The sequence below is a fragment of the Triplophysa dalaica genome, chromosome 24 (assembly GCF_015846415.1).
Source record: "Triplophysa dalaica isolate WHDGS20190420 chromosome 24, ASM1584641v1, whole genome shotgun sequence".
NCBI lineage: Eukaryota > Metazoa > Chordata > Actinopteri > Cypriniformes > Nemacheilidae > Triplophysa > Triplophysa dalaica.
Window position 1 is genome coordinate 15,184,857 of NC_079565.1, and position 24,378 is coordinate 15,209,234.

General features: G+C 40.9%; 3 gene segments (V, D, J or C); 2 read left to right on the forward strand and 1 right to left on the reverse strand.

Annotated features, from left to right (window-relative positions):
- Window positions 1-4,722: 4,722 nt before the first annotated feature.
- LOC130414728 (immunoglobulin kappa constant-like) lies at window positions 4,723-6,284 on the reverse strand. The segment is given in 2 exon segments: window positions 4,723-5,045; window positions 6,272-6,284. Coding segments are annotated over 2 exon segments (336 nt in total).
- Window positions 6,285-7,506: 1,222 nt separating this feature from the next.
- LOC130414613 (Ig kappa chain V region 120-like) lies at window positions 7,507-8,127 on the forward strand. The segment is given in 2 exon segments: window positions 7,507-7,567; window positions 7,671-8,127. Coding segments are annotated over 2 exon segments (372 nt in total).
- An 8,064-nt stretch (window positions 8,128-16,191) lies between these two features.
- Window positions 16,192-16,804, forward strand: LOC130414141 (immunoglobulin kappa variable 1-12-like). The segment is given in 2 exon segments: window positions 16,192-16,240; window positions 16,344-16,804. Coding segments are annotated over 2 exon segments (372 nt in total).
- Window positions 16,805-24,378: the final 7,574 nt, after the last annotated feature.

The following is a 24,378-nucleotide window of genomic DNA, read 5'->3' on the forward strand; positions in this document are numbered from 1 at the left end:
TGTCAATAATAGATGCAACTTACACACATAAAGTGTGTGAAAAATCTAGTTATTAGGGACGAGTATCAGAGTTTGATTTTAACCATTTTTTGCAATATGATTTACTGTATGTCTCTAACTTGGCCTTAGTCAAACTAAATCAAAATCAAAGTTTATACTTTCACAAGATATTCTTTACATTATGTAGTTGCCCTGCTTAAAAAAACAATAGAACCCTGCCCAAAACACAAGAGATGCAGATGGGAATCAATAGAAAAGGCATAAAATAAAAAATTCTAAAGAAATGTCTTTCATAATGGTATTTAAATGGAAGCCACTAGAATGTATGTAATACTATTTTTAGCAGGATGGGTTTATGTAGAAATACTTAATAGCTTTTCCCGTGGATCACTAATGTGCATTGAAAATTGCTAGCTGATAAAACCTGTACTTTAGTGACTGTATACAGAAATAAAACTCTTAACTGACTAATTTAAAACCAGCAAGTCCCCCCAGCTGTCATTGGCTATTGAAATCTTGCTTACAATATATATTTCTTGATTACATATAGAGGAATACTCATTCCTTGCATTCGTGCATGTGGTGGTGCTCATGGGTTGTCGACCTGGGACGGATGAGTAGGCTGGGGGGGAATCAGAGTATACTCACTACAAAAAACTAGACTACACCACTGGTTAAAACTGGTGAGGACCCGGCACATGAGCAGCTTAAACCAGCACAAACCAGCATAAAAACATACCTAACCCAGCACATGATGTTTTTTTTTCAACAGGGAGTTAATGTAAACGTATAAAACGTTTTTCCTTTATTAGGGAAAGGTCATAAAGAGTGTAGGCAAAACCAGCTCGGCAGAGGTAGTTTTTTGCCCATTACTTTTGCGTTGTATGTTAATGTGCTCATGTCTGACAGCCCATGATTATTAAATGCCTCAAACAAAAGAAGCAATAAACGAACACATAAAAGTCCACCCTCGAATCATGCAGTTGATGTAGAAGCAACAAAGTGAAAAATATTTATACACATTATTGCATATGTAAGTTCTGTGGACATGAAAACAAATACAGCTTCTGACTGATTTACACGCTGCATTTTTAATTGCTAGACAGACTCTGGATGGTGATGTGAAAACTGGAAAACCACCTGACTAGAAGGACAGGATCATGACACCTGACAAGTCTCAAACTTCCATGTAAACCCAGTTTTCAGCGTAGCCGGTTTACAGTATTTCTCGATTGTTAAACACATTTCTTGAAATTTTGCCTTGTATTCTCAAAACAGTTGGACAAATCCATAACATCTCACCCAGTTCCCCAAACATCCTATTCTCAGGTCAAAATTAAGCTCTATTCTCAAAACCATCAAACTTGCTGAAAAAACAAACTTTTCCTGCAGACAAGCCCCCCAAAACACTCACACTGCAATATAGTCTTTGACACTGGTGAGATCCATTCAAAACACTGTTACTACAGTTTTTCTAGATTGTTTAAACACATTAGTCTTATTGGGATACAAGAATAATTTGACTGTGTAATGAGGAAGGCGGGACGAGAGCTGTGGGGTGGCGTGAGTGATAGTGGGAATCAGCTGTGTGCACACTGGTCCTGCATATCTCACAGAGGAAATCTGTTTGTTTATTTTGATTAAAGTTTGATAAATGTTCTCCGGTTCCCGCCTCCTTGTTACAGACAGCTTAGTGTTTATTAGAATATACATCATAAAAGAGTGCACATAGAGCACAATGCAAGAAAGAGCTTTAGGGAAAAATATAAATAAAAGATTACACTACTTTGAAGTAGATGAAAATGATTTTACAAGACAAAGAACAATATAAACTTGTCATGCAGCACAATAAAGTGCTCAACTGTACACATATCATATACATTCAGGCATTCAGGCAACTTACAGAGAAGATAAATAAAACAATACAGTGAAGCGATTTGTCAATAGGAGGCAATGTAAAATTGAGAACTGAGATTATACTGTATGTTTATATAAAGTGTGAATTCAGATTATACTGTATGTTTATATAAAGTGTGAACTGAGATTATACTGTATGTTTCTATAAAGTGTGAACTGTGATTATACTGTATGTTCATATAAAGTGTGAACTGAGATTATACTGTATGTTTATATAAAGCGTGAACTGAGATTATACTGTATGTTTATATAAAGCGTGAACTGAGATTATACTGTATGTTTATATAAAGTGTGAACTGAGATTATACTGTATGTTTATATAAAGTCTGAACTGAGATTATACTGTATGTTTATATAAAGTGTGAACTGAGATTATACTGTATGTTTATATAAAGTCTGAACTGAGATTATACTGTATGTTTATATAAAGTCTGAACTGAGATTATACTGTATGTTTATATAAAGTGTGAACTGAGATTATACTGTATGTTTATATAAAGTGTGAACTGAGATTATACTGTATGTTCATATAAAGTGTGAACTGAGATTATACTGTATGTTTATATAAAGTGTGAACTGAGATTATACTGTATGTTTATATAAAGTGTGAACTGAGATTATACTGTATGTTCATATAAAGTGTGAACTGAGATTATACTGTATGTTTATATAAAGTGTGAACTGAGATTATACTGTATGTTTATATAAAGTGTGAACTGTGATTATACTGTTTGTTTATATAAAGTGTGAACTGAGATTATACTGTATGTTTATATAAAGTGTGAGCTGAGATTATACTGTATGTTCATATAAAGTGTGAACTGAGATTATACTGTATGTTTATATAAACTGTGAACTGAGATTATACTGTATGTTTATATAAAGTGTGAACTGAGATTATACTGTATGTTTATATAAAGTGTGAACTGAGATTATACTGTATGTTTATATAAAGTGTGAACTGAGATTATACTGTATGTTTATATAAAGCGTGAACTGAGATTATACTGTATGTTTATATAAAGCGTGAACTGAGATTATACTGTATGTTTATATAAAGTGTGAACTGAGATTATACTGTATGTTTATATAAAGTGTGAACTGAGATTATACTGTATGTTCATATAAAGTGTGAACTGAGATTATACTGTATGTTTATATAAAGTGTGAACTGAGATTACACTGTATGTTTCTATAAAGTGTGAACTGAGATTATACTGTATGTTTATATAAAGCGTGAACTGAGATTATACTGTATGTTTATATAAAGCGTGAACTGAGATTATACTGTATGTTTATATAAAGCGTGAACTGAGATTATACTGTATGTTTATATAAAGTGTGAACTGAGATTATACTGTATGTTTATATAAAGTGTGAACTGAGATTATACTGTATGTTTATATAAAGCGTGAACTGAGATTATACTGTATGTTTATATAAAGCGTGAACTGAGATTATACTGTATGTTTATATAAAGCGTGAACTGAGATTATACTGTATGTTTATATAAAGTGTGAACTGAGATTATACTGTATGTTTATATAAAGTGTGAACTGAGATTATACTGTATGTTTACAGTCAGTAGTATAAAGTCCAGAAGATGATTTATGATGAACAATGACCTTTGCTCCTATTGATATGATCCTGAGATTCTGAATTGTGTGTCATCAGTTTTGCCACTGAATGTTTACTGATGGATAAATGTGTTTTATTTGAGTTTACATCTGGATACTTCAGTTCATTATATTGTGAGTTTGTGTTTTCAGAATGAGAACATGGTTAAACCTTTGCAAAATGAATCTGTTTGTGTGTGGGGTTTGTACAAGTTTGTGTATTGTTCAGAGAATGTGTCAGAAAATGGTGAATTGTTTCATGAATTGTGTGTTAGCAATCCAGAAAAATTATAATGATATGCATGTAAACACATGAAAACAGATTTCTTTTATAAATATAAAAAAGATTTTTGAATAGATTTCCGTTTGTTTTGTCCACGGAAACACACTAAATGTGTTTTATATCAGAGTGAAGAGTTGATAAACATTCATAAGGTCAGTTACAAACACCAACCCAACACAAATGAAGAAACACAAAAAGGCTTATTTACCTAAAGGAAGGTTTATTTAAATACATAAAACACAATATTTTTGTTAACAAAGTTAATAAACGAGAAGTGATTTCAGCCACACAGGCTGGTTTAGTCGCTGTCAAAGCCCCGGCATTTGAAGTACAGCAGCTAGCAGCTGTTTTATCAGGAGTCCAAAACGCAAAGCAGGTTTACACAATTCTACCTAATGAAAGAAAGAAAACACCAAACAAAAATAGCCACCAGATGACAGTTAACTTATTAAAACTAATATAAATGAATTAACATTACATACATATGTAACAAGATCAGTGTGATGTGTTTGAGTCCAACTCATGAATAATGTGTCAAACAAGTGAAAGTGACTTGTGGTTATTCATTTGACAGTTTGCTTTAGAAATTGACTTCATCTGCAGGTGTTTTCATGGTTCATTGAGTGATGTTTATTTATAATAAAGAGCTGATGTTCTGATCTGTCACAAAAGACAAAATGAGTCATGAAGATTCAATATGATTTTATTTGATGAATTTTAATGAAACACAATCAGCAGTGAATGAATAAAGCACACATGCACTGGTTTGTGGTGTTGTTTGTGAAAAGCAGAGCAGATGTCAGATGAGAGAGAGAATGAATGTAGAAACACATGTGAGACATGAGTGAGACTCAGATGAGAACAGAAGTCAGAGGAGAGAGAGAGAGAGAGAGAGAGAGAGAGAGTCTAGTGTGAACACTCATCATCTCTCCTGAATTCTCCAGTGACTGTATGACTGGGATCTTTGTGTTTGGCCTCACAGCTCACTGAGAGCACTGAGCTCCACTCCTGCTCAGAGAGAGTCAGACTGCTGCTCCAGCTGTACAGACCGTCCTTCTCCAGGAGCCCAACACTGCTGTCCTGAGATCTGCTGCTCCCGTCCACCTTCCACATCACACTCCAGTCTGAGGGGAAACCCTTGTTGAGCACACACATCAGTGTTGCTGTTTTTTTTGTGGAAATCTCTTCACTGGAGGGCGGCAGGACGCTCACTTTGGGACGAGTGAAGCCTGACAAACACACAATAGTCACAAACTCACAGAGAGAAACAAACAACTTCACTCTCTACATGATGAACATAAAAGTTCAGAATAATAAATAAATTCACGTTAAATTATTTTGTAAATTTTCTCTTTAGTTCATGTTGATCTGAATGTTTATACAGAATTGACAATTTTTACAACCACTTTTACAATCAAAAAGAAACTAATCTTAAATAAATGTAGAAAACATATTACCTTACATATACTCATTTAATTAAGTATGAACATATACATACTAAACATAACATACCTGTAACATCAACTGTTTGAAAAAAATCATAACTACAAATAATTGGTTATCAAATTTATAACTGTCTATATTAAATATAATAAATAAATACAAGTGTAAACCATTTTGTACACACATTACTTTTCATTTGATGTTTTGTTTTCCCAGTGCAAGTTTTCTACAATTTATTGCAGACAAAACTAATTGATTTAAAAAAGATTGTGAGCATTAAAGGGACAGTTCAGCCAAAAATATATTTTCTGTCAATATTTACTCACCCTCAGGTTTTTTAGTTTCTTATGAATAAAAAGGAATGTACTTAAAAAAATGTCAAATGTTTATGTTTCAAAATATGAAAGTGCACTAGTACACAAAGTTATTTATTAAACCACATAAATATGCTAAAACAGTCATTTCATTTTACATTTAATAGTTTATATTTATATTTAAATGCAGAAATCAATTGTATTAATATTATTATTGAATGTTTTTACTTACTGCCAACATCCAGTCTGGTGCCGCTGCCAAAAGTCCACCACAGTGATACAAACTAATAGAGCGACTGTACAAAAACCTCTGAACGCTTCAGTGACTGCACTATAAACACATCACAAACACATCTTTACACTTTATCACACATTCACACATCATACACATTACATTTCATATCATTTTGTTTATTTAAGTATTCTTTGCATTTTGGGGTGAACTATCCCTTTAACTATAATATAAACTAATTTACAATTTTGTTTGAATTTTAAACCTTAAAATTGAATCTCATATTCTAAAACCTGAAAGTTTGAACAATTTATTAATATACAAAGATGAAAACATCCAAAGATTTACAAAGTAACTTTATTGTCACTCTTTCATAAAGCTGCTGTCCTGTTTATCTCCATATTCTGTGTTTTTATTTTACACCAACATTACTGTGATGAATCTGCCATGAGCATTAGCAGATCACCTAAATAGTCCATAGCCAGAAACAGGGCACAGTGGTTTTCAGTTGTGAAAGTCTTTATTGTATATTGCTAAAGCAAGATAAAATGTGATCAAACCTCATCAGAGGTATAAAAATGATGAAGTCAATTTCCAGTCAGGTTACATTACAGGCAATAGAAAACATTCCAATGCATAATCGTGCTAAAGCCTCTCAACTAACAGAGGACCAAACAACAGCACCACCGTTCCAGAATACTTTACATAACTCCCCCTAGACAAGACATACACTGAATTTATAAGAGGTGGCCAGCATCACTTTAACAAAAGAGAATAAACAAAACCATACTAATTCTAAAAACATTAAAATTTAAGCATGCATTTACATTGCTTTATCCTATACATTTTACATAGGTATTTGTAATCCCCTGGGATTGAACCTACAACCTTGTGTCGTTAACACAATGCTCTCATCACTGAGCTACAGTAACAACACAAACCTTAGAATGAACATGATACCTTTAACTAAATTAAGAGACATGGATAAACTTTAGTTAATGTAAAATAATTCTATTAACAAAATCACATTAATCTGGACATTCCATTTTCTCTTATACATTTAAGATGGTACATTCTCACTTCCTTTAGAATTCCCATAAAACACTTAAACTTCCTGCCTGAACCTCTTTGTCACTATGCTGGTCTGCTCCCACAACACAGGTAACAAACATTTCTCAGTAAAATATAAGAATTATTATAAGTTCAATCATTGATTATGTTTTTAACATTACTGTTTTTAGCTGATTTTAATGTTTTTAACTTTAAGCCAAAAAACTAAGCCTGTGCACTGACTGAGTGTAATGACAAATAAAGATATTAAAACAAACCAATATAGTAAAGTCTTCATTTATTAATCAATGCAAAGATGAAAATATAAGAATCTTGTTTGGCATATAAATCATGTGTGGCATAAATCCTGGCCATCACAATTATACACAAAGAATGAACAAATATTCACCATTACAAATCATTACACACTTGTTCAATAATCACTACACACAATCACAGAAAACAAAATACAACCAATGTCCAAAAATTAATATTAAAGGATAAAACAGTGTTTGAGTGTGTTGATGTAAATGTAGAGAGTGAGTTTGCATTGTGATCACGTGCTTCAGTGCTCTGAGAGTGTTTATAGTGCTGTGAGTTTAACACTTCATGACTGACAACACAACACAATCTTCATCAACACACAAACCAACAAGAACAACAATGACTTTCAGCATCATCTTCATCTGGACACTCACAGTGTTTGCTCAAGGTTTGTGTAGTAACATTTTTATCATGATTGTTCATTCATTGAAGAGTGAAATCTTCATTTGTTTCAGTGTTGTCTTATATTTCATTCTTGTTGTTTCTTTCAGAGTGTAGAGGACAGTACACTGTTACTCAGAGTCCATCAATAACAGCAGTTCAACCAGGACAAAGTGTTCAAATAAACTGTAAAGTCAGCAGTGCAGTGTATAGTACTTACTTACACTGGTACTTACAGAAACCTGGAGAAGCTCCTAAACTCCTCATATATAACACCAATAGCCTCTACACTGGAGTATCATCTAGATTCAGTGGCAGTGGATCAAACACAGATTTTACTCTGAGCATCAGTGGAGTTCAGACTGAAGATTCAGGAGATTATTACTGTCAGAGTGTTCACTATCCTAATAGTAAATGGGTGTTGACACAGTGATAAAGAGTCGTACAAAAACCTCCGTCAGTCAGACTGAACAGTGACTGCACTGATACACCTGACACATACTGCAGCTGATCATACAACACAAACACACAAAACACTGATCACAAATATAGATTTTTTTGTAGTTATGAAGATTATCAAAAATGACTTTAAAATCCATACTACCTGTTGAAGTATCAGTTTATTTTAGCATGTTTATAATTTACTTTATTTGTGTTATATTCCCCTGATTATTAATGAACATATTATCAGCAAAACATTCACTGACGTCTATATATAAGATGTTTTTCTATGTTTGTGTGTGTTCTTGTAACCAACATATCTAATGATCTTTATGAGATAAACGTTATGATCAGATGCACAAACAGCCGCTGTTCATCATCACAACATTTGTCCAGAGAGTTCAGTGTTCACACCAAAAAATACATTTACATTTTGATCAGCATATTATTTAAGTTAAATTCATGATTTATATCAATCATATATGTGCACACACAACTTTATAACGGAGCAATAAATATATTGTGTTTTTAGTTTACAGTATGAATATAGGCTGAGAAGTTCATGTACAGCACACAGTATAATTTTATACATAATATTCATGTTTAAACTTTGATGACATAATAAAACCACTAACAATAAAGAAGTGAAACTTGTGTGTTTCAGTTCAGATGATTGAACCAATCAAACAGTGACACTGAGAGTGTTGAGCTGAAAATCACATTTGCATTGACAGGATGAAGAGACTCTGATGTTCTCAGAATAGATCAGCTCTGTCTCCAGAGATCATGTTCACAACACAACACCTTCATTTCACATTTACTGCTACATGAACCTTTACACAACTATTAAAACTATTAAGAATCATGATACAGGACATTCCTGCACAAACACACATGTGATTTTCTCTGTTGTCTGAATGAAGCTGTTAGACACAAATGTAACATGTTCAGAAGCTTTATTGAATGTTTCAGTAAACACAGCACATTGAAAGATGTCACAGTGGTTTGACACACGAGCTCTCTTTCAGTATTGATCTGCTGCACTAGACTCATAAATGATGTCTGACACTCAGATACGACTCATCAACACCACTGATGGTCAGTAACGTGTTACTGTAATCCGATTACTTTTTTCAAGTAACGAGTAATGTAAGGGATAAAAATTGCAAAAACAGTAATTAGATTACAGTTACTTTCCCGCAAGCAGGCTGCATTACTGCGTTACTTAACCGTGATTTTGTTTTGTGAGACTGTCTTGTGAGTTGTGACTTGTGAGTGACAATGTTGTTTGAGCGCTGTGACGTCAGTGGTAAACACCGACATGTGTAGTTTTGAACAAGAGACAGAATAGAGCGCGAGAGAAAGCAGGACTATGTAGCGTTTAATGTAGTACCGACATTACTTTGAGTTTGACTTGGTAAAAGGAGACAAAAACATCAGCGTTGGCTGTACACTCTGCGTGGGAAGAAAACTTTTATCTACAGCAAAAAATTCCACCTCAAATCTAAGCAAGCATCTAGCAAGCCGGCACAGCAATGTGAAACTCACTGAAAAAACCCCGAACCCCCAACTGACAGGACCGCTGCGACTACCACATCCAATTCCACCGGGCGAACCTCCGAGGGCCCCTCTCCTGCTAAACAGGTGAAATTAGAATTAAAAGCGACTGGACTTAGTGCTGCTGAGCTGAAGAAGCTCGTCGCTGGCTATATTGTAGAAGACATGCTGCCAATTTCCACTGTTGATTCTGAATAGTTCCGACACATCGTAGAAAAAATACTGACCAAACACGATGTCAAGCTGCCGCAGAGAAAGTCATTTGGAGGATACCTTGAGAGAGAATACAACATAATAGACATAAGGCCTCCCTAGCATGTAAGAGAATTAAAGGCAGGCACACCTATGATGTAATTGGAGCAGAGATTGAAGAAATCCATTCATCATATGGACTGCATGGCAAAGTGACAATGCATCTAATTTTACCAAAAGATTCAGAGTGTGTCAGCCCTGTAATTTGGAGTCTGAATCTGAAAATGACGAAGAAGAAGAAGAAGAAGGTGATGATGAGGAACCGACTTTTACAGATGTCATAGAAGCTCTTTCAACCGCATCTGGTGATGGACAGTTTAGCCTCCCTCCACACTACAGGTGTGCATCACACACAATTAACCTCATTTCAACAAGCGATGTTGACAAACATCTAAATTCCTGTGCAGACACTAAGGCTGTATATAGGAGTAGTATTGCAAAATGCTCTGCTCTTTGGACTAAAGCAAGTCGATCAACATTAGCCTCTGAACAGGTGGAGGAAGTCAGCCGCAGGAAACTAATGGTACCTACATCCACAAGGTGGAATTCTCTGTACGAGGCCATTTCCAGAATCATCACAATTCCGATGAATGAGCTGAATCCCCTGTGTGTAAAACTGGGAATCAAGTGCCTTAATGAAAGGGAATACCTATTCTCACAAGAGTACTGCAGTGTGATGAAGCCCCTGACCGTAGCACTGGACATCTTACAAGTGGATGAGTGCACCTATGGGGCTTTACTACCAACACTCACAAGCCTGATGTCAAAGACACTTGCCCTGAAAGATGAACTCTCTAGAATGACAGCCAGACTTCCAGATGTCATTGTAAAGGTAAGATTCATATTTTATAATAGATTTGGGTGGATTTGTTGAATTTATTATACCATTCATGGTGGGCAGATCTTACACTTTGTTTGTTTTAAGCAGTGAGTACAATTATCAAAATGATAGAATATAATGAAAGATCAATTGTTCATCCCCTGTTCAATATCAGGGATATTGATCATCATTAATCATGAATATTAATCTTAACATCAATAGAAGAAGAAAAGACGAGGTCAAACAACCTCAACTGAAATTAAATCTCATTCAGTATTAATAGCACATGATAAGGTTTAGGTCAGTAGAGCTTACAAAATAGTTAAAATATCCAATTTATATAGTAAAATAAATATATTCTTATTTATATCATATTGTATTTTACAGGCCATCAAGATTCGTTCTGATGCTGTACTGGATAGCCAAGAAGGACTTCTTGCAGCGGCCACTTGTCCCAAGTTCAAACTTCGATGTCTGAGAGATGAGTGTAGGAGAGAGCATTTGAAGGAGCTTCTGACAACAGAGTGTCGTAAAGCTGCTCCTGCAGCTGACAATGCTAATGTGTCCCAACTGGCAGCCATCCCAGCTGAAATTGACTTTTTTGATTTTGAGAACCAGCCCACAGAAAGCTTCTCAGCAGAAAAGGAAGTAACTGACTATTTAAGGTCAGGGTATGAGCTTGAGATTCTGAATCAGTTTCCAAACCTCAAAAAGATGTACATGAAATACAACACTCCAACTCCATCCAGTGCACCAGTGGAACGGCTGTTCAGTTTAGGTGGATTGGTGCCTTCCCCGAAAAGGAACAGACTGTGTGATAGGAGGTTTGAGAAGCTTCTGCTGATGTGATATAACCACTGTTTCACTCCGAAAGAAAACAAAAAGACACAGGGCCTTGTCAGGGTAGCCATAAAATGAGACTGGACTAACAGCCTTAAAGTGGGATGCAACAGGATTTTCTGTTTTGGTAAAAAGAATAGGTTTAAATGTTCAACAATTTTCTTCAAGGTAGTTTAATTTTTGTTTGTAAAGTTTTAAAATATTGAAACTAATAAAACAAGTTTTAATAAAGAGAATGTTTCATTTGATTCAATTTTAAATGATGGAATATGCAGAAAGAATAGAATTAGGCTGAAATGTCGCTTTATATCATATTTAGGTCGTGTATCATGTTTTTGAAAAGTAACTTAGTAAAGTAACTAATTACTTTCTTGGAGAAGTAATCAGTAATCAGTAACTAATTACTATTTCCAAGTAACTTGAGCAACACTGATCGACACTCACAGCCTCTATTGTGAATCTTGTTTATTGTGTTTGACTACAGTCGTGGCCAAAAGTTTTGAGAATTACATAAAAATTTGTTTTCAAAAAGTTTGCTGCTAAACTGCTTTTAGATCTTCGTTTCAGTTGTTTCTGTGATGTACTGAAATATAATTACAAGCACTTCATACGTTTCAAAGGCTTTTATCGACAATTACATGACATTTATGCAAAGAGTTAGTATTTGCAGTGTTGGCCCTTCTTTTTCAGGACCTCTGCAATTCGACTGGGCATGCTCTCAATCAACTTCTGGGCCAAATCCTGACTGATAGCAACCCATTCTTTCATAATAACTTCTTGGAGTTTGTCAGAATTAGGGGGTTTTTGTTTGTCCACCCGCCTCTTGAGGATTGACCACAAGTTCTCAATGGGATTAAGATCTGGGGAGTTTCCAGGCCATGGACCCAAAATTTCAACATTCTGGTCCCCGAGCCACTTAGTTATCACTTTTGCCTTATGGCACGGTGCAACAATGCATTGTTCTTCACCAAACTGTTGTTGGATTGTTGGAAGAAGTATCTGTTGGAGGGTGTTTTGGTACCATTCTTTATTCATGGCTGTGTTTTTTGGACTGAATTGTGAGTGAGCCCACTCCCTTGGATGAGAAGCAACCCCACACATCAATGGTGTTAGGATGCTTTACTGTTGGCATGACACAGGACTGATGGTAGCGCTCACCTTTTCTTCTCTGGACAAGCCTTTTTCCAGATGCCCCAAACAATCGGAAAGGGGCTTCATCGGAGAATATGACTTTGCCCCAGTCCTCAGCAGTCCATTCACTACACTTTCTGAAGAAGATCAATCTGTTGTCCCCTGATGTATCCCCTGATGTTTTTTTTGGAGAGAAGTGGCTTCTTTGCTGCCCTTCTTGAAACCAGGCCATCTTCCAAAAGTCTTCGCCTCACTGTGCGTGGAGATGCGCTAACACCTGCCTGCTGCCATACCTGAGCAAGCTCTGCACTGGTGGCACTCCGATCCCGCATCTGAATCCTCTTTAGGAGACGATCCTGGCACTTGCTGGACTTTCTTGGACGCCCTGAAGCCTTCTTAACAAGAATTGAACCTCTTCCTTGAAGTTTGATGAACCTATAAATTGTTGATTTAGGTGCACTCTTAGTAGCCACAATATCCTTGCCTCTCAACCCTTTTTTAAGCAATGCAATGACGGCTGCACGCGTTTCTTTGCAGGTCATCATGGTTAACAATGGAAGAACAATGATTTCAAGCATCACCCTCCTTTTAACATGTCAAGTATGCCATTCTAACCCAATCAGCCTAACATAATGATCTCCAGCCTTGTGCTTGTCAACATTCTCACCTGAGTTAACAAGATGATTACTGAAATGATCTCAGCAGGTCCTTTAATGACAGCAATAAAATGCAGTGGAAAGGTTAATTTAATTTAAAGTTAATTTTCATGGCAAAGAAGGACTATGCAATTCATCTGATCACTCTTAATAACATTCTGGAGTATATGCAAATTGCTATTATAAAAACTTAAGCAGCAACTTTTCCAATTTCCAATATTTATGTAATTCTCAAAACTTTTGGCCACGACTGTTTACAAACATACACCCCTCTCTCTTCCCAGAGTTCTTTGCTGAGGGTCAGGATGGTACTGCTGCTGTATCGGTCTTCCTGCTCACTCTCTTCACTGGTGTGAACCCCTTCAGTGACCTCTGACCCCTCAAGTGTCCAGCTCACCAGCGCCCCCTGTGGTAAGTAAGAGCTGAGCAGACAGAGCAGCGCTGTTGAGTTTTCAGAGATCTGCAGAGAAGAGGACGACAGCAGAGACAGGCTTCTGGGGCTTCTGAGGACCAGCCGCAGGACACAAACATACAACACAAACACAATGAAAACATTAACAATGCACTTGTATCACATTTACTAATTTTCTGTACGTTGAGTCATTTGTTGACAGTTTTATACTTCAGTAATTTACACCAGTCAAATATAATCTACTGAAGCTATTGTACAAAACCCTTCATTACACCTGTCTGAATACAAACTAAAACAGAATATACAGCAATTACTTCCGAAAACCAACAGTTCAGTTCTTCATACATCGATACTACACTCAAGATCAAATGAAATATCTGACATGATCTAATCCCGCAAATCATGAAAAATACAGTTCTTCGAACCGACCTGTTATGTACGATTACACAGTATGGGATCCTTCAGGCTCACGCACAGTTTGTAAAGGCCGCATTTATTGATAGAAGAACTAGTGATCAGCAGCGCTGCTATTGGCTGGTTGTTTTGTCAAAAGAAGAAGTTGTATAATTTTTTTATAAATTCACTTTTAGTTCTTAGTGTTTAATTGCAATAAGATTGTGTTTCTCTCCACCAAAATAAAGTGTTTTATATCCATCAGTGTTCACTGTGTACGATACTGAGGAAAGTGTCCTGAAGAATGTCCATTTCTATAACATTTCTTAAATTGGATAAACTCAGTAGCAGTTGCAGGAGTCCACATCATCTGAAAGGCTTTTACATCTGATGAGTCTGCACAAAACCTTGTACAGAGATGAGGAAAGTATTTTATTGCTTTTAATGTTTTGTGAATTATTGATTTCTCTCCACAAGAGGCACATCCCTGTTTACACTTTAAAGTCTTTAAAGTTTGAATATACACAAATTCAAAAGCAAATTCAAAAGCAAAAGCAAAACCTCAATACATTGACCTTGACAATATTAAGAACACAAACCTAAAACTGGAGGTTTAGTTTTAAGAAGATTGCATATTTAGAAACTACTTCTATATTGTTTAACATTCTTGACTCTTATTGCAGGTAAAACATGACACTGATATCTGTCTATTATCTATGGAGATTAAAAATAAAATGCATGTGGGACTAAGCATGTTTGTGTGGTTTTTATTGAAGAATAATAAAGAAATGGTGTTATATCTCATGAAGCTCAGTCTAAGTGAAGTGGTTTAGAGATCTTCTTCATCTCAGGTCTCCTCTCTTTTCTGATGTTGTGTGTAGTGAAGCACATGCAACAGTACAGACCCTGTCAGGTTCATCCCTTAGATTTCTTATATACTGAAATACTTCATTGTATCAGTTGCAGAAAGTTTATTTCATGATCCTGTCCTGACTTGAACTTCAGTGTAACAGGTTTGGGTCAGGGAATGGTGTCTTTAAACACAGTCCATCATAAATGTGACTGAAGATTGTTGACTCATGCAGATTCAGGTCATTTTGCTTCGGTTTTGGAGGTGTCACACACCATCTAAGACATTTCATCAGTCAGCTTCCTTATTGATTCAATTGCTTTTTGTTTAATACTATTAATACTATTAAAGTGAATATAACCTGAAAATATATAATTTACGCATTTGTCAGACACTTTTATCCAAAGCGACAACATTGCATTGTACTATATATTTTGATTTCTCACTATGGCCAATCCCCTGGGATCGAACCCATGGCCTTACTGTTGCACCGCTATGCTCAAACCACTGAGCCACGGGAATATTATCATTTATTAAATTAAACGCTACAAATTTGAAATGGCAAACTGCATATTTGATAAATACCCTCCATCATATGCACTGTCTGTGCTTTTATATACTGCATATTTAATATGAAGGTCCAACAAATGAATATGGCTTGACTGAGTCATGGCTGCGATCTAATCCTGTTTACATTAAATAAACTTTCTCCAGAGCAGGTTTAAGCTAACGGATCTGTTGCTAAAACAAAAATTCCAGGATGAGTGCGATGAACCGAACAATCAAAGATAATACGAAATCGTCAACAATCAAATCCAGCTAAATAAATCAGCATGTTACGAAGAACAGCCCCAGAAGATCTCTGAAGGATTCCATATATTATTATTGTTGTTTTTATACAAGTAATTATATTTTACTTCAGTAATATACACCAGTCAAATGTAATCTACTGAAGCTATTGTACAATAACCGTCATTACACCAGACTGAATACAAGTAGAATATACAGCGTTTACATCAGACAACACAACCAACAGCTCAGGAGATCTCTGAAGGATTCCATTTAGTATTAATATTGCTTTTTTGTTAGTTAGAGTCTGTGTACATTCAATAATTATAGTGCACTAGACAGAAGCAGAAGAATCCTGCCCACTTCTTTGCATTGTGATCACGTGCTTCAGTGCTCTGAGAGTGTTTATAGTGCTGTGAGTTTAACACTTCATGACTGACAACACAACACAACACAATCTTCATCAACACACAAACCAACAAGAACAACAATGACTTTCAGCATCATCTTCATCTGGACACTCACAGTGTTTGCTCAAGGTTTGTGTAGTAACATTTTTATCACGATTGTTCATTCATTGAAGAGTGAAATCTTCATTTGTTTCAGTGTTGTCTTATATTTCATTCTTGTTGTTTCTTTCAGAGTGTAGAGGACAGTACACTGTTACTCAGAGTCCATCAATAACAGCAGTTCAACCAGGACAAAGTGTTCAGATAAACTGTAAAGTCAGCAGTGGAATATATAGTGATTGGTTAGCCTGGTACTTACAGAAACCTGGAGAAGCTCCTAAACTCCTCATATATGACATCAGAAGCCTCTACACTGGAGTATCATCTAGATTCAGTGGCAGTGGATCAAACACAGATTTCACTCTGAGCATCAGTGGAGTTCAGACTGAAGATTCAGGAGATTATTACTGTCAGAGTGCACACTATCCTAATAGCAAGTATGTGTTGACACAGTGATAAAGAGTCGTACAAAAACCTCCGTCAGTCAGACTGAACAGTGACTGCACTGATACACCTGACACATACTGCAGCTGCTGAGGGGAAAAGTTTAATTGTGTTTTATTTTGGATTATATTTAGACAAATATTTACATAATCACACTATCCGTCTAAAGTTAAATTTGAACAATTTAGTGAATTGTTTCCTTATTATATTTAATAATGTTATATTAAAAGTTTCTTTACTATATATATTATTTATTATTTAAAAGAAAATATTTAATCTGAAGGTGTATGCTATAATGTAAGAAAGAGCTTTTATAGACAAAAACGTAGTTTCGCAAATATACATGTCATTTTTTCAGTTATAAATTTTATTTTTTATTTTTATTTATGACGTTGACTAAATAATGAAGAAGAACAGTCAAGAGCTCAGAGTAAATGGAAACCTGATGAAGTTTCTTGATACGAAGCAAAATGTGACTACACTAAAGTTACTAAAATATAAAAGTTGTGTTTTTTAGTTGCAACATAATTCTTGTAGTGTTACAATATATGTCCCTTTGTTCTATTTCATATGTTCACAGTATGTGTTCAAAAAATGTGGACCGGTAGTGTATACATTTAAAAAAAAGTTTTTTTCACACACATCATCAATACATCTACTTAAAATAAACACACTGAACTCTCCTTGTCCAGGCACTTGTGATCTCTAGGCTGGACTACTGCAATTCTCTTCTTTCTGGTCTTTCTTGTAAAGTCAATCAAACACCTCCAGCTGGTTCAGAACGCAGCAGTGTGACTCATCTTCCAGGAGCACAAAAGAACACATGTGACGCCCTCTTCATGTATTTGGTTCAACAATATAGTTGATGATGTCACGCAGGTGGTGGAATAATAACGTCTACTGTACAAATTAATTACAGAACTAATGAATCCGTTCAGATTAAATTAATGTCAGATTATTGCTGTAAAAAACAAAAGTGGCATCTAAACAATCTATTTTAGTTCTCTAGTGTTTCATTTCCTCCTGTTTCTTTCATTTCCAGATTTCCACTTTTATAATTTCAGATTTCCCCTGGAGTCCCAGAGCATAAGCACATGTACTTTTTAAAAACAGCTTAATCTCCCTTGACGAAAGACGTTAAATAGTATTTATATCTAGAATGCACAATACAACCTTGCAATACTGTTTATAAATGTTTGTTAGAAAGATGGTTTTGGGAAACACTGAATTGTTGAACTATGCTGTCAATGACGAAACTTACTCCCATAATTGGTAACAACACTTTTGGGAAAATCACACCAGAATGGTTCAGTGAACAGTTGTAATGTGAATATTGATGGAGTGACACAAGAATGAAGCATCAATGAGTGTGTTTACATGCACAATAAACTGAGAACAAGTAAGCCCTGTTGAAACAAACAGCATATGCAGGGTTAGGTTCGTTTTGATGTTGGTTTGATGGTTTGTGCTGGTTTAAGCTGGTCATTTGCTGGTTGTTAGCTTCATAGTTTAGTTATGGCAGGATGAGTCGATTGGCAACCCCCATGTCATATTTTACTGATTTTTTATTTTAAAAACCACTCATGGTCTGATATCAAATTATCGTCGGTGAAACCGCATTCAGTGGTGACGAAGTGTTTTCGTAATGCTGGTTTTTCTGTAGAAGGCTTGTTGATAATGATAAACGTATTTAATGTATTAATGCTTTATTCAGTTCTAGTGTACCTAATTGTTCACTGGGTTTAATGTGTAATAACTGCTTTTATTCATTTCAGGTGCAGAAACTTGAAGCAGTGGGTTACAAGCCCATTTTATTTATTGGAAAACAAAATAAAAAGTCTTAAAATAAGTGTCCACTACTGTCACAAGAATGTTTTTGGAGAAGATGGAAAGTGCTTATGAATTTATGCTGACAAAGGGTAAGAGCAAAATTTGTGTTCAGAAATAATAATAATTATTTAAAATACATTTCTTTGTCAATATAATACAGATTTGAAATGAGCTGTAGCAGACCCTCACATTGGAGCAGAAGGAGACCCTCACATTAGAGCAGCTGGAGAGCCTCATTGAGGAGCAGCAGGAGAATCTCACAAAGGAGTCCAAGATTTTATTTGTACTTAACCTTGTTTCTCTGTTTCTCCACATTCTCCGACTTCTCTCTCTCCTCCCACCTCTACTACTTTTACAGCTGTTCTTCCTCCACAGTCTTCTCCACTGCCACGATCTAAGTTTTTGCTACAGATGAAGAAAAGGAACAACCTAAATTTGTTCACCAGCACCTTCTGCCACCTCTGTCTCTCCTCCATCTCTTATCCCCACAGATCTCTCCCTTCCACAGTTTTGTCCTCCACCTGCTGCCTCTTCCATCTCCAAGTCCTTGAGTCAGGAGGGGCCAAAGGTGAAGAGGAAAAGAAAGGGTAAGTTCCCCTTCAGTCGGTCTCTCGACGTTGTGTTGAGAGACGACTGGGGTTTGATCTTGAGAACCTATCATCTCCGAGAGGAATTTCTAAACGCCAATAGGATTGGCGAATGGCCCGCCCACGCCAGTCTCCGACCCTTACATACGGGTATAAAAGGAAGATGGCGGCGGTCATTCACTTACCTTTTTGTTCTTCGGAACTGTTTGCACTACATGTGTCAAACTTATTTCTTCGAGAGAGTCTTTCTTCTCCTGCCGGCGCGACGTGGAAGCAGCGGATCCCCTGGTGTGACGGTCTTCCCTTCGACTTCCCTGCAAATTCCCACAGAGCCTTATTCTAAAAGAGCAAATTTCCCAGCTGGTGAGCATGTCTCGCAGCTGTGTCCTTGGGTGCGGCAGACTCATTCCCGAGTCAGACGGCCATGAAACCTGCGTCACATGTTTGGGCGTCAAGCATGCTGAAGCAGGTTTCAGTGATACGACATGTCCTATCTGCGAGGACATGTCTATCAAGGTGTTGCGGTCACGGCTGGCAACGTTCTTCGGAACTGTTGCCGCCAACCCGCTCGCTTCTCAGGCGAGTTCGGCTGCCGCTTCGGCGAAGTCGACCGCCTCGACGAGCAGCGGGGGTGATATGGGGACTGCTATGGATGTCGCTTCGCCAGCTCCGGCTCGGCGAACCGCCCATACCCCAGTTCGCTCACCTGGTGCGTCCCCGATGGACGGCGGTAGACCGTTCCATAGCGGGCAGACTCGCAAGAGGGATGATGACGAAATCTCTGTCGCGGCATCGGACAGCTGCCTACTGGCATCAGACGGGGACGATCTCTCCGAGCTCCTGTCCACGGGCGGTAGAGCTCGTGATGGGACCGACCCGGAGATGTCGGCCATGCTTGCCCGGGCAGCCGTGAGCATCGGGTTGCAGTGCGTTAACCCGCCCTCCCCGAAACGCTCGCGGCTTGATGAATGGTACCTGGGTACGGGTCGCGGCCAAAAACCGCGAACCACCCCGGTGCCGTTGTTCCCGGAAGTGCATGAGGAGCTCACGAGGTCGTGGAATGCACCTTTCTTGGCGCGTTCTACACTCGTGGGCTCGGCGGCTGTGACTTCCCTGGATGGCGGGGCGGCCCGAGGCTACGTCGACATCCCCCAGGTGGAGCGTGCTGTAGCGGTGCACCTCTGCCCGCAGACGGCTGCCACCTGGAGGGGTCAACATAGACTCCCGTCTAGGGCGTGTAAGCTCTCTTCGAACCTGGTGTCGAAAGCTTACAACGCCGCTGGACAGGTTGCCTCCGCCCTCCACGCCATGGCGATTCTCCAGGTCTTTCAGGCTAAAGTCCTGAAGGATTTGGATGAAGGGAAGCCCGACCCCACTCGCATGAGTGAGTTGCGTACTGCCACCGACCTCGCGCTGCGAGCGACGAAGGCCACGGCAGGCGCATTAGGTCGGTCGATGTCCTCTATGGTGGCCCAAGAGAGGCATCTGTGGTTGAACCTTGCGCAGATGGGTGAGGCACAGAAGGCCCGCCTTCTGGATGCCCCCATCTCGCAAGCAGGGCTGTTCGGTGACACCGTGGAGAACGTTGCACAGCAGTTCTCCGCGGTACAGAAGCAGACGGAGGTGATTCAACAGATTTTGCCCCGCCGCGGCATGACCACCCATCGGTCGTCACGTTCCCGAGCGCAGCCTGCTTACCTACAGCCCCGCCCCTCTGCTGTGGCCCCTCCGGTTCCGGTGCCCTCCCCCAGGACGGCCCACCCGAGACGCAGACCCACGCGGAGGAGAGCGAAACCCCGCCAGCGATACGCAAAGGACTCCCAGCGGCCCTGATGGGATGAACCAAGGGGAAACATCGGGCCCGACGTCGGCCATACCATCGCCGAGTCGGTACGAGGCGCTGCCTGTCGCGTCTCCACAAAGTCCGGGCCCTTTTCAGGGCCCGGCGCCCACTTCCTCGTTAAGAGAGTTGTTCTCCCTGGGTTTTTCTCTCCCACAGCACCCTTCGGCGCACAGTGGCGAGGGTGGATGGCGCGGACGACTTCAACCTCCACGCGACGTTGCGTCGACCAGCGCCATCAGACAGGTAAGTCCGCAGAGCCATCAACCTCCCAGGGATCCGTCCCGGTGCGAGGTGACCGCTCTGCCACCCACCGAACCACCTCTTCCAGGGGCGGTGAAGGAGATCGTTCCTCTAACACCGTTGGCAAGGTTCTTGGCTGCGTGGCAGACGCATACCAGCCCTTCACGGTGGTTGGATCGAACGATCCGTCTCGGTTATGCGATCCAGTTCGCCAAGCGCCCCCCGAAATTCCGGGGCATTCTGTTCTCCTCAGTACGAGGAGAGAATGCCCCCGTGCTTCGGAGAGAGGTCGCCGCCCTGCTGGCGAGACGTGCGATCGAGCCCGTCCCCATAACCGAGATGTCCTCTGGGTTCTACAGCCCGTACTTCATCGTCCCCAAAAAAGGAGGAGGGCTGCGCCCTATTCTGGATCTACGCGTCCTGAACAGGACCTGCACAAGCTACCGTTCCGGATGCTGACTCAGAAGCGCATCTTGGAGTCAGTTCGACACCAAGATTGGTTCTAGGCAATCGACCTGAAGGACGCGTACTTTCACGTCTCCATTCTTCCTCGACACCGACCGTTTCTACGGTTCGCGTTCGAGGGGAAGGCGTATCAGTACAGGGTCCTGCCCTTCGGTCTGGCCCTGTCTCCGCAGGTTTTTTCGAAACTCGCCGAGGCCGCCCTAGCTCCCCTCAGGGAACAGGGCGTGCGTATACTCAACTATCTCGACGACTGGCTTATTTTGGCACACTCGCGAGATGTGTTGAGTACGCAAAGGGATCTTGTGCTCGGGCACCTAGACCGTTTGGGCCTCCAGGTCAACCGAGAGAAGAGCAAGCTCTCCCCAGCGCAGAGCATCTCGTATCTCGGGATGGAACTAGACTCTGTCCGCATGTCGGCGCAGCTCACTACCGAGCGTGCACAGTCGGTGCTACGCTGCCTGACACAGGTCAGGCAGGCCACAGCGGTCCCACTGAAACTTTTTCAGAGGCTCCTGGGGCACATGGCATCCTCAGCCGGGGTAATCCCGCTTGGGTTGATGCACATGCGACCGCTACAGCACTGGCTTCAGAGTCGGGTTCCGAGGACGGCGTGGCACCGCGGCACCAGGCGGATTACGATCACGCCCCTGTGCCGTCGTACCCTCATCCCTTGGGCAAAGTTGTCCTTCTAGCGAGCGGGGGTTCCGCTCGGACAGGTTTCGAGGCGTGTCGTAGTTACGACAGACGCTTCCCTGCAGGGATGGGGGGCAGTGTGCAACGGGCACGCAGTAGCAGGGCGGTGGACGGGCCCCCGACTGCGATGGCACATAAATTGCCTAGAGTTGCTGGCAGTTCATCTAGCACTGAGGAGGCTACGGCCCCTAGTGCAAGACAGACACGTGCTAGTCCGGTCGGACAGCACGTCTGCCGTGGCGTACATCAACCATCTGGGCGGCATACGCTCACGGCAGATGTCGCAACTAGCCCGACGCCTCCTCCAATGGAGTCAGCAGGTGACCAAATCCCTGCGAGCCACCTACATCCCGGGGAACCTGAATCAGACAGCCGATGCGCTCTCTCGTCAGGGGACTCCCCGTGGAGAATGGCGACTCCATCCCCGCGTAGTCCAGCTCTTATGGGAGCGGTTCGGGCAGGCTCAGGTAGACCTGTTTGCCTCCCCGGACTCCACCCATTGCCCGCTTTGGTTCTCCCTGACCGAGGGCTCCCTCGGCACGGACGCCTTAGCGCACAGCTGGCCGCGAGACAAGAGGAAGTACGCCTTCCCCCCAGTGAGCCTCCTTGCACAGACTCTGTGCAAGGTCAGGGTAGAGGAGCACCAAGTCCTGTTAGTTGCGCCGTACTGGCCCAACCAGCCTTGGTTCCCAGACCTCATATCTCTGATGATAGCTCCCCCCTGGCCGATTCCCCTCTCGAAGGACCTTCTTTCGCAGGGGAAGGGCACGGTTTGGCACCCCAATCCGGGCCTCTGGAATCTCCATGCCTGGTCCCTGGACGGTACGAGGAGAGTTTAAGTGGCTTGCCTCTGGCAGTCCAAGAGACGGTCATGCAGGCTAGAGCCCCCACCACGCGGCGTTTGTACGCCTACAAGTGGTGTCTCTTCTCGTCTTGGTGTTCCTCCCTTGGAGAGAACCCGCGGAATTGCCCGATCGGGTCAGTGCTGGCCTTCTTACAGCAGAGACTAGAGAGTAACCTCTCCCCATCCACCTTGAAAGTGTATGTAGCCGCTATTGCCGCTCATCACGATCTCGTGGAGGTTAAGTCTCTTGGCACGACCTGATCATCAGGTTCCTTAAGGGTGCGAGGAGGGTGAATCCACCTCGACCGCGCCCTGTACCCTCTTGGGATCTTAATGTGGTCCTACAGGGCCTGGCTATGGCCCCGTTTGAGCCCCTCGGAGATGCCTCTCTTCCTCATCTTACGATGAAGACAGCACTCCTGACGGCGCACGCATCTATCAAGAGGGTCGGGGACCTACAGGGCCTTTTCGTGTCCCCGGGATGCCTAGAATTTGGAACTGGTAACTCTCACGTTGTCCTGAGACCCAGACCAGGTTACGTGCCCAAGGTCCCCACCACTCCCTTCCGGGATCAGGTGGTGACCTTGCAGGCGCTCCCCTCCGGGGAGGAAGACCCAACCTCTCATGTGTTGTGTCCTGTACGCGCTCTGCGCGTCTACATTGACCGCATACAGAACTTTAGGAGTTCTGAGCAGCTCTTTGTCTGTTTTGGAAGGCAGCATCAGGGGAGAGCTGTCTCCAAACAGCGGCTGGCACACTGGATTGTGGATACCATCTCCTTGGCGTACCAGTCAATGGGCCAACCATGCCCGCTTGCAGTGAGAGCTCACTCCACTCGGAGTATGGCCTCCTCGTGGGCGTTGGCCCAGGGTGCCACCCTGGCAGACATCTGTAGGGCTGCGGGTTGGGCTACGTCCAGTACCTTCCAGAGGTTCTACGACCTCCGAGCGAAACAGGTGTCAGCCCGTGTCCTGCTGGGATAGGGGCCCGGCATCTGGCCTTGACGTACGCCTGCGAAAGCGCCTTCCCCCCTCTTCAGGTGAGTAACGTGCGCTACTGCCTCCCTGCAATTCCCCCATTAGGGTGAAGCATAGGCATTCCATCCATCACTAAGCACAGCATTGGTAATAGATCGGGGGGAGCGATCTGTTGGAACCAGGTCCAGTACTGGTAGAGTTACCCCTATTCAGGTGAACCCCTATACTTGGACTAGTGCCCCATA